At 41.6% G+C, this 14953-nt stretch overlaps 1 protein-coding gene across 1 annotated transcript in view; it reads right to left on the bottom strand.

Annotated features, from left to right (window-relative positions):
* Nucleotides 1-268: 268 nt before the first annotated feature.
* Nucleotides 269-14953, bottom strand: part of AGO2 (argonaute RISC catalytic component 2) — a 46424-nt gene continuing 31739 nt past the window's right edge. Inside the window, exons 9-19 of the mRNA XM_063407480.1 lie at nt 14719-14838; nt 14466-14588; nt 12655-12788; nt 10238-10422; nt 8260-8419; nt 5521-5611; nt 4288-4482; nt 2999-3133; nt 2147-2248; nt 1596-1795; nt 269-1281 (exon numbers count right to left, since the gene is read on the bottom strand). Of these exons, the coding sequence (XP_063263550.1) occupies nt 1173-1281; nt 1596-1795; nt 2147-2248; nt 2999-3133; nt 4288-4482; nt 5521-5611; nt 8260-8419; nt 10238-10422; nt 12655-12788; nt 14466-14588; nt 14719-14838 (1554 nt within the window). The 3' untranslated portion in view covers nt 269-1172. The remainder of the gene's footprint in view (nt 1282-1595; nt 1796-2146; nt 2249-2998; nt 3134-4287; nt 4483-5520; nt 5612-8259; nt 8420-10237; nt 10423-12654; nt 12789-14465; nt 14589-14718; nt 14839-14953) is intronic.

The raw sequence follows: 14953 nt of genomic DNA, 5'->3' as shown, positions 1-14953 counted from the left end.
TGGAAAAGCCTTTCTGCAAATCCCAAGCTACAACAGACACTGGCTGCATCTCTCTCCTCTCACCACGTCGATTGCATATATATTTTTGTTTTTTTGCATTTGAAGAGTAATGTCCCCACAAGAAGGATTTTACTTTCTAAGTTCAAAGCATTCTTGATATGTTAACAGAAGTATAATGAGCACTCCTTAGTAAATAAAAATAAATAATAACATCTAGTCTATCACATTAATACTGTGAAACATATATAAAATTTACATTAACTCAAACAACAGTGAAAAAGGATTGTACTGTATTTATCACCACAGACCCGTATTCTTTAGAGACTTTGGAAAGTAAGTGTCACAGTCCTGTATGACAAATCCTAAAGTTAGCTGTCAGTATGATTTTAAAAAAATCTTTACAAATTTTTTTAAATGGCACATTTTCTTCTGCCAATCTAAGTGGAGCTATTAAAAGCTTAGGTACAGGTTTCTTTTTTTTTTTTAATTCTTCTTAGGCTATGAAAAACATTTTAAAATGCAGCACAATAAAAAACATTCAAGAACAAGCTTCAGAAAATACATTTGCCCTTAGACACACAGAAAATAATCTGAGAATAATCTTTATAAGACGTTTAAGAAACCAGAATTTTGTCACGCTCTTATTTTGAAAATAAAAATTTTGTAAATGCATCTAGATTACTCAAGGCTTCATAAATACTCAAAAGATGCTTTGCTTTCCTTTGTACTAAAAGCTGATTCACAGCGTTTTAGCTCATCAAACCTCAGTATGAATCAGATCTTGCCAAATTACCAAAAGCAACTCAATGAACAGCAAACTGAATGGGGAGTTTTGTGGGTTGGGTTGTTGGGTTTGGTTTTTTGTTTGTCTTCCCTAAGCCCTGAGATTGCAGCTCTTGATTTAATTATAAAATCTGGGTCTGTTTTCTACCAAGCAGCTCAGAGATTTTTGGCAAACCACATTTCCGACAACAGCGGGGTTCGGTACGCGAACGCAGTTTGTGATCAAGTCTGAAATTCTGGACGGAAGGCTTCCTTGCAATGGGAAAGAAAAGAATAAAGATGCATCACTCATTGCTGGCTGTCCCTGGGGTGGGCATCTGTTGGTCTAAGTGCAGCTGGTCTGGTGTGAATCCAACTCTGCCTCGTCCGAGCCGCCCCACATGAGAACGTCACGCGAAGTACATGGTGCGCAGCGTGTCCTGGTGCACCTGCACCGCCTTGGCAAGGGCCTGGTGATCTCTGCCATTGCTCTGACCAGAAGTGTGGCTTCCCTCAGCACTGAAAGAGAAGGGAGGGGGAAAAACAAAAACCAAGGTTGGGGGCAGGAAGGGAAACCCTGTTTAATCTGCCTCTCCTCACACATGTTTCTGTATCGTTAGTTTCTACTGAACAGAACGATCAAACATTAATTACCCTTGAAGCACCAGCCAGGTTCTGAAACACAAAACAGCATGCACAGGAACATCTTTTGCTTTGTTTCAGCAGCATAAATCAGTGGTGAGAGCAAATCCACCCTCTGATTCACCACTGATCCCAGAATTAACAAGCCCACTGCCTTCCAATGCTGTAAAAATCCCAACCCCTGGACTCACCTGTCGTGTTCTTTATCCACCAGGTGGTACCTGGCTCTGAAGGCCACCAGGTGCGCGTAGTAGGCGGGCGCGGGGATGGAGACGGAGCGCGTGCAGCGCACGTACGTGTGGCACAGCTGGTATGTGAGGATCTGCAGCTCGTCCGACGAGAAGCGATTGTCATCCCACAGCACGTGGTAGTGGGAAGGTCTGCTTGTTCCCTGGAGCCAGATCACACAGCTCATCAGCATTCCCAAACATCTCCTGAACCTCCACCTCTGCGGGGGAACTGCGGGGAAACGGCCGCTTCCTCAAGAGCCACAGCTCGACACACTTCAGCTAATTTTTCCTTTAAAAGGCAAACAACCTCCTTCCTTGCTCCCTATTAAACTAATCCCCTCCCCTTTTTTGATACTCAAAATTTCACCTCTGAAATTAAATGATCATACCGAAATGCACTTTCATCTTGAAAACTTCAGATCTGACAAAATGCCATCAGATAAAGTCGCTTTAGTACAAACATTAACAAGTTACCATGTTAAAAAGTTACCAAGCCAAACAAAATGTCTTACCTGAATCCCAGCATGACTACAGAGATAGAAGTCAAACTCTGAGGGGTGGGTGATTTTTGTGTCCACTGTGGTACCAGCTGGAATGTTTCCACTTTTTCCAACCTGTGTAAACAGGAAATGCAAAGACACTGAGGCACAACACAAAGGGTTTTTTTCTTTTCAGCTGTATATTCACGAAAAAACCCACAAGAAAACAATCTATAAAAAGCAGAAAGTGAAGAAAGAATGCGTAAAACTGAAATTTTGTTCCAACTGAAAATCTAGAGTGTCTCTACTACGGAGAAAGAAAAAAAGAGAAAAGCTGTAAAATCTTCTTAGAAATTATCTAGAAAGATTTGTATTTCTGAATAATGTAAAAAGAAATTCCTGCAACTCATTTGTCAAATTCTTTTCACCTTCCCACTCCAGGACAGGAGTAACTTTTCCTGTTTATACCTATGAGGGGACAATTCTTTGTCAGCCAGGCCACCTCTTCTCTCAAAATCTCTTCAAAGCAAAATGTCAAAATACTCTTTACTTTCAAACAATTTAACATCTGTAATCACAGCATTTATTAATCTAACAACCACCTTCATGTCAGCTTTGGGAGTTACTAATTATTGCCTTGAAACCTAGTGGGCTCCAAGTGCTCCTGACAGAAGGAAAAAACGTGGAAAGCCCAATCTGTGAGCAGAGCTCTGCCATGAGGAACTCTCCATTCTCAGCAACATTTGTGGGGAGCCTCCTCTTTCCACACAGAAAGGACCAAAAATCAGCTTGGGGAATCTCACCCCCACCCAGAAATTAGCACAAATAAACAGTATTTGGTGACTTGGCTCCTGCTGGGTGTTTGGGGTCCCAAGGAGAACGTACCCGCTCGTTTTTATCCGTGCAGAAGAGTCTGGTGTGGTGCCTCTTCTGCACCACTATAAACGTGATGCCAGGCTGATAATCCTTCTCCAGTTTAATGCAAGCCTCCCTGATAGCCAGCAGCTCGTGGTGGAGAACCTGAGGCACACACACAGAGGGGAGGGATCAACGTGAACCACTGCCATCATGAAATTACTCTTATTTATCTACAGGTTTCTTTTCTTTATCCACAGAGAACTGATCATGTTCCTTCCTGCACTGTCACTCAGAGTAATGAGATGTCAAAGCTTTCAGGACCAAACCTTAATTTCTTCCCCTAATGAGGGCAAATTACATCAGCAGTTTCCTGAGCCAGGAGAGAGCTACTTTCGTATTTATTCAGCTCCAAGGACTAATAACCTGAATGTCAAAGTCTTTTTAACTACCAAATACAAATGAACATTAAATTAGGCTGCTGAATACAACAGACTAATTATCTTTCAGACTAGAACAAGGGATAAAATCCAAAAGTGCTCAGCTGCTTTTGCCCAGATTTGTGCAGTCCCATGCAGGACTACAGATATGAATAACAGGGAAAGTGAAACAAACCAAAAAGCAGTGATTTGGAATGTGGGTTAATTATACATGAAGAATTCAGTGAAAACCACTGACAGCTGAAAAGAGGATATATCAAAAGTTCATACAAAGATTATTTTATCAATTCAAGTTTAGCAAGTGACTTTTCCTCTCTTCCCCCTGGATTTTGAGAAGCTGACTCAATTCTCTATCTTTTATTTACACACATAAATACTGAAAAGTGTATATAAATGTATTTAAAATATATAGAAAAATATTTCATAAAATAAGCTACTAGCAAGCAAGCAAAATAAATATGACAAAGTATCTGACTAGTTTTAACAGGAATAAAAATGACTGTGAAAATACAGTATTTATTAATCCTCATTAAAAAAAAGAATTAATTTTTCTTTACTGCCCAAGTTCTATGGGATACAGTCTGACTAATATATCCTAAATAGGAAACAGATGTGGAACACAACTTGAGTGCTATAACGACACTTTTCACTTATAATTCTGTAAGGGGAAATATTTTAAAGGGTAAAAGGATTTTCAAAAGCACATGGAAAATATGAAAACACTTCTCCTGCCTGCTTGGTTAGAATCCAATACATTTGTTGAGGGCAGATTTGTTGATGTTATACTTCCTGTAACTCCAACCACATCAATGTGGAACTATAAAATTCCATTAGTAGCACAAAACAACACCATCAGAATTTCCAAAAGACAAATATCACCTGTTGGAACTGCCCCTCAGAAACACCATCCCTGTAGAAGATGATGCGAGTGGGTTTGAATCTCGTGGATTTGTAGAACTGGATGAGCAATTCCCTGACCATGGCAGCTAAATCCTGGATGATTTCCTGGCGATGCTGCTGCACCCGCACGGTGGCACAGTAACGATTGGGATGAGCATCCATGCTTCCCACAACCTGGGGAAAAACACCCAAATCAAACCAGAAAGCATTTTATTAAAGGTATTTCATGAGATAACTGCACTGTCTGGAACAGCATCTTGCACACTGAGTGGTTGGCCTGGCAGAGATGTATTTGAAATTAAAACGTGCTTGGAAACAGCTCTGGGTTTAGTCCACCTGCTGAAAGAGAAAGCTTGTTTGAAATCTAAAAGACTCATTTCCTGTTTGCATCTACAGGCACTTAAAAAAAATCAAATACTGTTTGGAGCACTGATGCCATGAAACCATGAAGTTATTGCAGACTGCAGCACGGGAGTTTGAAACCCGAGTTTCAGATCCATTAAACTGAAATGGTGACGGACCACAGAAAGAGCCACACCCTTCATCAAGGGAAGGGATTTTTCTGTTAATGAAATGTTAACATCTATATTCTGTAAAAGTGGCATGGGGCTTAAACAAACAAAAAACCCCTAAACAAGTGGGCACAGCTTTACCCGGTTCTCCCTGGACACACAGAGGTAACTTTTTAAAACAGATACATAGAATCACCAAAGATCTTCATTATTAAACAATCCTGAGCAGCCACTACAGGTGTTTGACATAACACAAGCTAGACTATTCCCTGTGTTTAAGAAGTACATTTTCTAGAGATTACTGCACATTTTCTGGAAGCTTGAGTCCCCAGAAACCACAGCTGAGCCAGCCTAGTTCCCTATCAGCAATGAAGAAATTCTGAACATTTCTAAGTGCTGAAGAAGCAGATTTAATCATGCACCAGCTCATTATCAGGCTGCTGATAAATATCAGCTCCCAGAAAAGCTCCTCTGTGTATCAGCAACTCAGGCATTTTACAAGTTAATACACACACTTAAGTAATTAGCATCAGAGCAAGCTCTCCGACGTTTCAACAAATTCCTGCAGAAAAATAATTTATAATGCTATAATTAGGCAATCAGAAGCAATGGACCACAAAAGGATTGAAAGCAATAAAATGCATTAGAGCTGAGCAGCAGGAGGGAGCTGGGGTGAAAGATTAGGACACAATTTACTCACTGCAGCAATGGAAGGCTTTTTCCCATCCCCAGCTGGTGGGTGAGTTACATCTGCACCAAGGAATATGACAGGCTGCTGGAATACTGGGGGTCTGGCAAAGAGAAGGGAGATTTGTAGAAGCAGCAATATTTATGCTCAATAAAGCACATTAAAACCCTAATAAACAGCACTCTGTACTCCTGCAGTGAATTCATTCACTACTGGCATTTGATCAGAGTTGGTCACTTGTCCTGCGGCAGTAATTAAAAATCCTGATTAAGGTTCTCATGCTAAATACTTAGGCAGATTTTTACAGTACGGCTAATTGTTGCTCTTATTTAAAAAAAAAGTTTAAAAATATATCCAGTTTTTTCTAACTTGAAGAATTGCAGTTTTTATCAACTGGACCACAGAAAGGAGTAAAAGTTGATCCCTTAACAAATGGCATCTGAGAAAATTAAAGGACTGTGCCCCTATGCAGATGCTATGAATAAAAATATTTTTCCAAATAAAAAAACAGTTTCGGTAATGCAGTCCAAAAATAGTAGGTATTAAAATTATTATTTGCAAAATAGATTTTTTTTTAAAACTGAGCTTGAAAGTTTTAAACCAATCTTTAGGTTAAGATATTAAACCACTGCACCAAGAGAGAACACCAAAGCAATGCAACACAAGATTTAAACTTCACCTCTATTCCTAATAAAACAATTTCAAACAGCAAATCTTAGGCCACTGTAATTTCTTTGCGGGTGTGTGGGGGAATGATTTAATGGTTATGGAGATAAATTAATCTGTTTGCAGACCTTCTTTAAAAGAAATGGGAAGGTAATGTTGGGGATTAGGCTTTTTTGGGTTTTTACTTTTTTTTTTCTCTCACGGAATTTTCTTCCCTTTTGTTGCCCAAGAGACGATGAATGGACTGTACTTAAGAAACAAAAACCACAGCTGAGTGTCTTGGAATTCTGTTAATTTTGTGTTGTTGTTTGGGTTTTGTCATTGCTGTTATTGTTGTCTATCTATCTATATATATATATTCTAGTAAAAAACCTGTTATTCCTTTACCCACATCTTTGCCTGAAAGCCCCCAAAGTTACAATAATTTGGAGGGAGGGGGTCATTTTTCCATTCCAGGAAGATTCCCACCTTCCTTGGCAGACACCTGTCTGCTAACCCAGCCCAGTTTTTGGTGCTCAATGTGGGGTTCAAGGGCATCAAGAGGAAATGGTGAAAAAGGAATAATTTCCTGAGTAACCCAATTTTGTGTCTGAACACTGAAACCTCGTTAGGCACTGTGTGGTCTAACTTACCCTGGTTTGGCTGGCACAGGCTTGTGGCTACATTTTCCCCATGTGCAGCTCCTTATCTAAACATGGATCCTATGGCTAAGGCTACTCTGGCTGTTATCCAGTTTGCACAATGGGTCCATAAGGTGAGCAATTCCTGGATTTTAAACTTCCTCTGGAATGTGGACACAGGGCTGGACAACTATCACATAATAACTTCACGTCTGTGGGGTTTCATCAGTAATGGTGCCCATTGTGAGGAAGCAATAGAGGGGGGAGTTTTTTCCCAAACCTTCATTTATTTCTTTGGATGTATCCCACCACCTTTCAAAGGTTCAAACTTTTCTCTAGATGCTGATATCATACAATGGGAAGCATTGCTGACAGGCCTGATCTATTCAGCATTTAGAGATAAGGTGGGAATGTCTTGGGTAACCACCCTGGCATCTACCCCAGAGAACAGAGCTGCTGCCACAGGGGCAGGGGGCACTGGCCCACAGCCTGACCCTGCCCCACAGCCTGACCCTGCCCCTCTGCCCATCTCAGAAATGAACCCCCAGACTGGGTGGGGGTTTGGGAGGAGACTGAGGGTGCTGAGGGAATTCTCTTCCCCAGCTGGCGGGAAGCCCTCCCTCTCCCTGCCTCAGAGGGGACAAGTGGGATGGTGCAGCCATGGAACCATGGAACCACACACTGCAGCTGTCCAGGTTCCAGCTGAACCACCTTGAGCCAGGACACAGCTCCTGAGGGAGCCAGGGCCCCTTCTTCTCTGGGAGCAGCTTTAATGGCTATAAGAGAGAGGGCTGTTCACAGAGACAGAATGCAGGATCATCACAGAATGCCCTGGAAGACCTGAGGAAGGGATCCAACAGCTGAGGGAAGTGACAGAACTGGAGGTACTTTTTGGAAGGGACGGACAGCACGATAACAACCCTGACAAGGTGAGGGCAATTCTTGTGGAGCCTGGCACACCCAGGGCCATCCCAGTACTCCACCTTCACGGCAATGTCACCTCTGAATGCAGAGGACACCTGAGGGACAGTGGGTTCCACAGCCAGCAAACTCAGGAATTCTGAGAGCACAGTCCATGGCCCAGGACAGGCTGACACCTCCACTGCAATTAAGAGGCTCAAAGAGAAGAATGTTGACCAAAGAAAAGGCACTACTGTTCTAAGTGATCTCTTATTTGTTTTTGAAAACTCAGGGCAAACAGAGTATTAGAGATTTTTCATTCTAGTGACAGTTGTGTACTTCAGTGGTGAGATCACTGAAACAACACTTTTGTTATAAATTTCAGCAGAAACAAGTATTCCTCTCCTGTCTTCATAACCTAACTTTTGCACAACTATTTCATAGAAGCCAAAAGAGTTTGTCTGAAGAGTCACTTAAGACAGATAAAAAGCTCCCAGTTACCTCAGCATGACGCACATTCTCTTTGCAACACAATAACCTCTTCCCCTCTGGAAGATGAACTTACCTTCCCTGTGGCAGCAGAATGTTATTTACGCCTCCTAATTTGACATTTATCTTTAAGCAAAGGTTGGACAGAGTTTGTGGTGTTGTTCTTTGGACGTTTTTCATCTGCACACACTGAGTGGCCATCCCCAGCACCGTGTCGCCAACGCGCTTCACCTCCGCTACGGAATGAGAGAAACAAAGAAGAGATTTGCAAATTGCAAATTAAACAATGGAGAAGACCTGAATTCGGTGCCAGTTACCTACACCTGGAGTTGTGGCAAAATGGTGCTCAAGCTCACAGGAACACAATGAAACCCCCAAACCCATCCAGCCTCCAGAACCTCCCCCCAGTTCTGCTCTGCTCCACCTAACTGGGTCCTAAACTAAAGGCACTGTTGGCTTATATTAACTAAGAAGTTTTAAATTAATTCTTATTTTACAACCATAGCATTGTATCATCAGCTTTGGCTAATGATGTGGGCAATGTGGATAATATTAGGCTGTTGAGCACTTGTTGCATTATTAAACAATGGAATAGTAACACAAATATAACAGTAAAGTGCTGAGCAATGCTCAGCCATGCAGTTTATCAGTTCTTCACTGCAAGTTTATCACCTGCATAGAAAAGTGGCCAGTTTAGCAGTCCATAAAAACTCCAAGAAACTCATTAAGTACTGTACAATTCCAAAGTTAAATTAAATCCTATTGTTAACAACAAAATTGAGACTTCAAGGCTTTCAGAGAGCCACATACTCTTACACTCAGGGAAGAAATTCAGGCTCCAAGAGTGGCTCAGAGAAGATGAACCACCCTCTTTGGCAACAGGAGAGGGAAAGAGCAGGGTGGGAAGAGGAGAAAAGACAAGACTGTGGGTATGGGAAGTGCAGGGTATGGAAGAGCGTAGGGAGAAAATAAGGAGAGATGATTAGAGGGGGCAGAAATTACTGTAATTAAAGATAATGACAAGGAAAGAAGATGAGAGCGGTACCACATCCTCTCAGTGGTTAAATGGAGGAGAAGAATTCCCTTTTAATGCCAAACAGGAATAGTAAAAAAGTCATTTTGCACCGAATTTCTATTGTACAAATTAGAGATGAGCCACTTCCTTTGCAGGCTGAATTCAAGGGGGAAAAGGTACTATTTCCCTAAGGTTCCTTGCTTAATCGCTTTTCATCGTGTAAGAGATAATATTAAAGTTGGAAAATTATATTGTGCTATATTAAAATGGTGAGAGATGGGATAAAACAAATCTGCAGCTGCTTGGTAGATCTGATCCATCAGAGAAGAGTCCATGTAGCTATGGGAGAAAAACAGTGGCTGCTGCTCCAGCTGGGCAAGGTAAGTGAAAAAAGGAGAGAGGCAGCACAGGAAAACAAGCAGTCCTGCCTATAGGAAGAGCTGGAAAATGCATGGTTTATATAAAACATTAAAATCCATGTGTGTATGCCATGTAAAATACACTAATTCCAAAAAACAGTTTAGGTGCTGAATTTTCACTTTTTGTGCACCTGTAGCCTTGCAACCCAACTTAAAAAATTGAAATAGCAAGAAAAATAGACAGAAAGCTCCTTCACTCAACATTTTTTTGCCAAAGAGAGATTATGTGAGTAAGTAAAGGTGTTCTAAAAGCTACAGAGTTCCTGAAGTCATTACTTCTTCAGTCACTTGGAATTTTCAGCACACAAGTTTTATTAAGCATATTATAATCCACTGCCTATCAATGTCAATCTCACCAAAGCCCTGTGTTGGCTTTGTCACAACCTGAATCTCAAATGCAACCCAAAGGAACAATGGGGAAAAGCAAATTAAAAGCATAGAAAACACACTGAAAATAATTAGGTCTTAATATAAAACATCATGCAGCACAACAAAAATAGTAAAATTAATTCCCAGCCTATTCCCTAACTGGAATTTACGGAGTTAAACCAGCATTAAACCTCTTTCCCTTGGACAGTTCACAAAACTGAAACTGAAACGCAGCATTTCCACTCACTGACCATAGACTGGTGTTTTTCCTGGCAGAATAACCACGACAAGCTGCAGGCCAGTGTAAGTGTTCTTGAGGTGTCTGAACATGGGCTCCACGCTGTCGGCTCCCTGCGCGTATTTACAGAAGCACGGCTGCCCCTGGATGGGCATCCCAGCATCCCTGGAGATCTTCCTGAGCTGCTCTGTGAAGGACCTGGGGGATGCACACAAATACAGGACATCACCAGGCAGGAAAAACCCAGCTTGATTTTTGATCTTGGTTTTAATGGAACAATCATGTTAAACTTGCGGAGTTGTGCTGTGCAAAAATCTGGGAATTTAACCCCAAGTGCATCTTTAATTGACAATGCCTGTGTAGTCACTGAAGGAAAGATAGGAAATACGGTGTATAAATAACACCATTAATTTAAAAGACCTCATTTCCAAAGCAAATTCTACCTTATTTCTATGGGAAATACAGGATAAAATACTTTTTGAAAAAGACTGCAACAATGATAATTTGGGATAGCCTGCTCTAACATAATTCCATCTCTTCCCACTACAGAAATAGGTGGAGTTCTTCTCTTTTTTCTTCATGATGAAAACAACCAACAGAAATTACCAGCAATTATCTCAGTGAATTGCTTTAGCATCCATAATAATGCACAATTTCATAGATACCAGAGAAAATGTGGATCTTGGAGATGAAGGTAAATCTCCTCCTAGGCTGATGAAAAAAAAGTCACCCTTGGATGGAAGCGGTCAGATATGGAGACAACCCAACTTCTTCAGAGGCTTCCACCTGTGAGCCTTTTCAGCTCACTGATAAAAGCCCTTTTTATTAAGCTGGAGTGGGTAAAACAATGTTGTCTAAAACATTGTTCATCTTCACCACAAGGTGCCACTGACTGAGAGGGTTGTGAAGATTCAGCTTCTCCCAAACCCATTGTTAACTTGCATGAATCATAACAGCCTGTGAGCTTCAGCCCTGCAGCCTGAGGCTCCTTGCAGAAAATGAGTATTTCCTCTGGAAAAACAAGCATTCACTACAGCAGAGGCAGTGGCAGAACATCTCCCCATCCCTGGGGGTGTTCAGGGCCAGGCTGGATCAGGCTTGGAGCAGCCTGGTCCAGGGGAAGGTGTCCCTGCCCATGGCAGAGGGGTTGGAACTGATGATCTTCAAGGTTTATTCCAACCCAAACCCTTCTGTGATTTCAACATTTAAGTCTGAAACAAGTCAGGGTTTGAGCCTTAAAAGTCCATCTGGAACTACAGTGCCTACAAGGAAAGGTTCTCTCTCTGCTCCCAAGAGGTAAAGCAGGATGATTTTGAGGACTTTCAGAGCATTTGAAGGTATTTACTCTGATTAATCAGCAGCATTCGAGTTCCAGCTTGCTCAACAAGATGGAATGGGATGCAGACATTTTCCTGGCGTGAAGGAATGTCCTTTCATGGTAAACACAAATTCACTCTACGCCATCCAAATAATTTTATTTTGGCTCATTATGTTGAAGATTTCTGCCTGTTTCTCAAAACTTATTAACTTAGCTTACACAGCATTTCCACTAGAAGCATCACGGAAGGGAAAGTTCTTGACATGTGCCTGGAGAGAACATGTCCCTCCCCTCCTCACACAATGGGCAGTAAAAAGATTCCCACTTGTTAGGGGAAAATTCCCAAGCTGTTCGGCAAATCATCTGAAGGAACACTGCCATGGCAATGCCCCTGGTGTGAGCAATCCCTGCCTTGCATTCCCCTCCCAGAGAGCAGCTGAATCCCTGCCAGGGCAGCTCCACTTGTCCATGCATGAAGGGAGAGCAGCTGCATGGGAAAGGAGGGCTCAGACATGGATCTGGGCCTGCACACCTTCCCTGAGCCATGGCAGATGTCACTGTCACAGCAGTCTTTGAACGATCGCATCCCAGCCAAAGGTAAACCAAACCTGAAAGTTTCACTCAAACATTTAAACTCAGTAGAACAACCAGTCCTACTCATTTGGCAAATGCAGCAAATTGCACATTCCAGAAACTCTGAAGAGGAAAAGGTTTTGTGGATAAAAAATTTCCTTTTAAAGAAATTCTGCATGAATAAACCTACTCCACAGAATCAGGAAAGGAACCTAAGAGAACACACATAGCTGTCACTCTTGAGAAACACTTAGTGATAAATACCCATCATTACATCATTTCATTTATCTTCAACTCTGTCCTAAGGCCTCACTGCTCAGAAACCTGCCATAGAGCATAAATGGCTTTTGTTAAGTCTGATTTGGAGCATTTCCTGATGCTGGCATTGAAATCAGACTGGCATCACTCAAAACACAAACAGACAGAAGATGTATTGCCATATGTTAAACAATTTAATCAAAAATACATTTTTGATAAAAGTGAAATCATGGCATTAGCATCCATAATGATAAAATCAGCACGTTACAGAACACACTTACTTAAGATGAACTTCAGTGCACTGGCGCTGGGGAGCAAAGCAGGCAATTGCCCAAACTTTTATTTCAATTCCAGTGTGAAATTGTTTATTCCTCATGTCCCAGACACCTTGCACTGGTGTAGCAATTGCTTTATTCTGGAAGTGGAAAGCAAAAATTAAACATGAATGCAAAACTTGATTGATGCTAAACCAAAATTAGCTTTGCTTCCATTTCCCTCCAACTGGCAGGTGATTTATACCCTCAGGTGATTCTCTCTCCTGTACAAACATCCATCCTATCTCATAATAATCATTTTATCACTGTAACAAGACAGCTTCTTAGCCAGCTGAAAAATAAAGCTCACATTGTTCATTTTTATTGCTGATCATTGCCTTTGGTTGTATTTATCACCAGCAAATAGAAATTATATATGGAAAGTAAGATTCATGCTTGGTAGGGAACATTAACAAGAACCTACATTTTTACAGTGACTTTACAACTGCTCAGTGAACTTTCCAAGGGAAAGTTAATTTAAGTACTATGAATATTTTATGCATCACTAAGTAGAGGCAAATAGTGGTTCAATGTCAACCATACAACTCCAGAAAAAATATGAACAAGCTGAGAAAGGCGATCATTATTAAACTGGGACCTGCCCAACGCTTTTATTTCTCCCACCAAGCAGATTTTACTGGGATGGATTATCTAGAGGACAAGGGATGTAATAAAGCAGCTAAAGTAATTTTGGTGATGTTAATTACCTTAATAAATACTGATAGATGCTTCAGACAAGTTGCCATGATGTCTTCCCTCTCACCTAGCAGCAACAACTAAAGCTTCTGGGCATTTTTCAGGCCACACACATGAATCTGATAATGGATTTTGCACAGAGCTGTGCAAGGCAGTACCTCCCCTCTATGACTTTCCAACATTCATCTGCCATTAAGTTCCCCCAGCCTGCTGGTGCCAGAATAATTCATGAAAGCAGTCCCTTAACCAGGGTCAGGCTTGGGGTACCTTAACCTGCCAGTGAAGGGAGGTTTGAGCTTCTTTGCCTGAGTCATCTGAAGAATTTTAGGCAGAAAACTCAAGATCCTCTCCCATTATGGGTTTGGAGGCATCAATCTGTTGTGCACAGGGACAGAATTATATTCAGCTGGCAATGACCTGAGGAGGTTCATCAAAAGCCTCCACAAATGAAGTTATCCCACTCAGCTATTAAAGCTTTCATCTTGCAACAAGTCCCAGTATATAACTGATGGAAAATTCTGTTTCTCAAGCTTTTTTTAAGAGATACCACAGGAGAAAGATTATGTCAGAAAGGCCATCTCAAAAGCTACTGTAAAATAAAAACCTGTGGGTAAATATTTGAAACAGGAAGAGATGGCTCTGGGGAAAGCCATGCTGACAGAGATGATACCTCAGGACAGCTGCCCTAAACACAGCTGCTCCACCCAGAATATTCAAAACCAACCACAAGTTCAGGAATATTTCAGCCTCTTTTCAAATACATACAGTGATAATTGAAATGGTCTTTGTTCTTCTCCATCCATATTGACTTGAACCACTATTTACAGGCTGCTTCTTGCAACACACAATGAAAGAGTGTTTGAGGCAAAAAAGGGGCATTTTTAACCCAGCTTTACTTTCAGAAATAAAACAGCAGTTGAGAGAGAAGCAAACTGGCCAATACATCTAAGGACTTTGAGAACCTAAACTTAAATTCTGAACAATACACGCGTGGCAGCTCTCACACTGCACACAACACACTTAATTTGAAATAATCACACTACAGAGGCCATGACAGACTGCACAGAACCCACTGGACATACCCTGCCTCCATAGAGGATGGAGGGAGGCTGCAGGACTCTGCCAGTCACATCTGTCATTTCATCCTTCACCATTATCCCAAACTCTCGGACGTAAGGGTCAGTGTTAAAACTGGCACTCCGCATCTGCAATGGTAAAAACGTGTAAAACCAAGCTCAGAGCCTGTGTGCAGTGCACAAAAACATCAGTACCTGCTCAGGGTGAGCCAAATCAAGCCCATTCCTACAGCTGCCTCACGTTTGACACAACACTCACCAACTTGCTGATCTCTTCCTGCCGGTCCGGGGCCGATCTGGCAGTGGCTCGGATCATAGTGGAAGTTTGATTGTCAGTGAGTTTCTTTATGCATCTTTGTCCTGCCACTATGTTGCACACCTGAAATTTCCCCACAGAAAGAAAATGAAGCACAGGCCAACTGTTTTTATGGCTCAGGGCTTTTCTTTCACTGATGCACTACAGAGTTTCTCAAAGTCTGGTTGCTCAGAAAACA

Source organism: Prinia subflava, chromosome 1, assembly GCF_021018805.1.
Source record: "Prinia subflava isolate CZ2003 ecotype Zambia chromosome 1, Cam_Psub_1.2, whole genome shotgun sequence".
NCBI lineage: Eukaryota > Metazoa > Chordata > Aves > Passeriformes > Cisticolidae > Prinia > Prinia subflava.
This window is presented reverse-complemented; position numbering and strand designations above follow the sequence as displayed.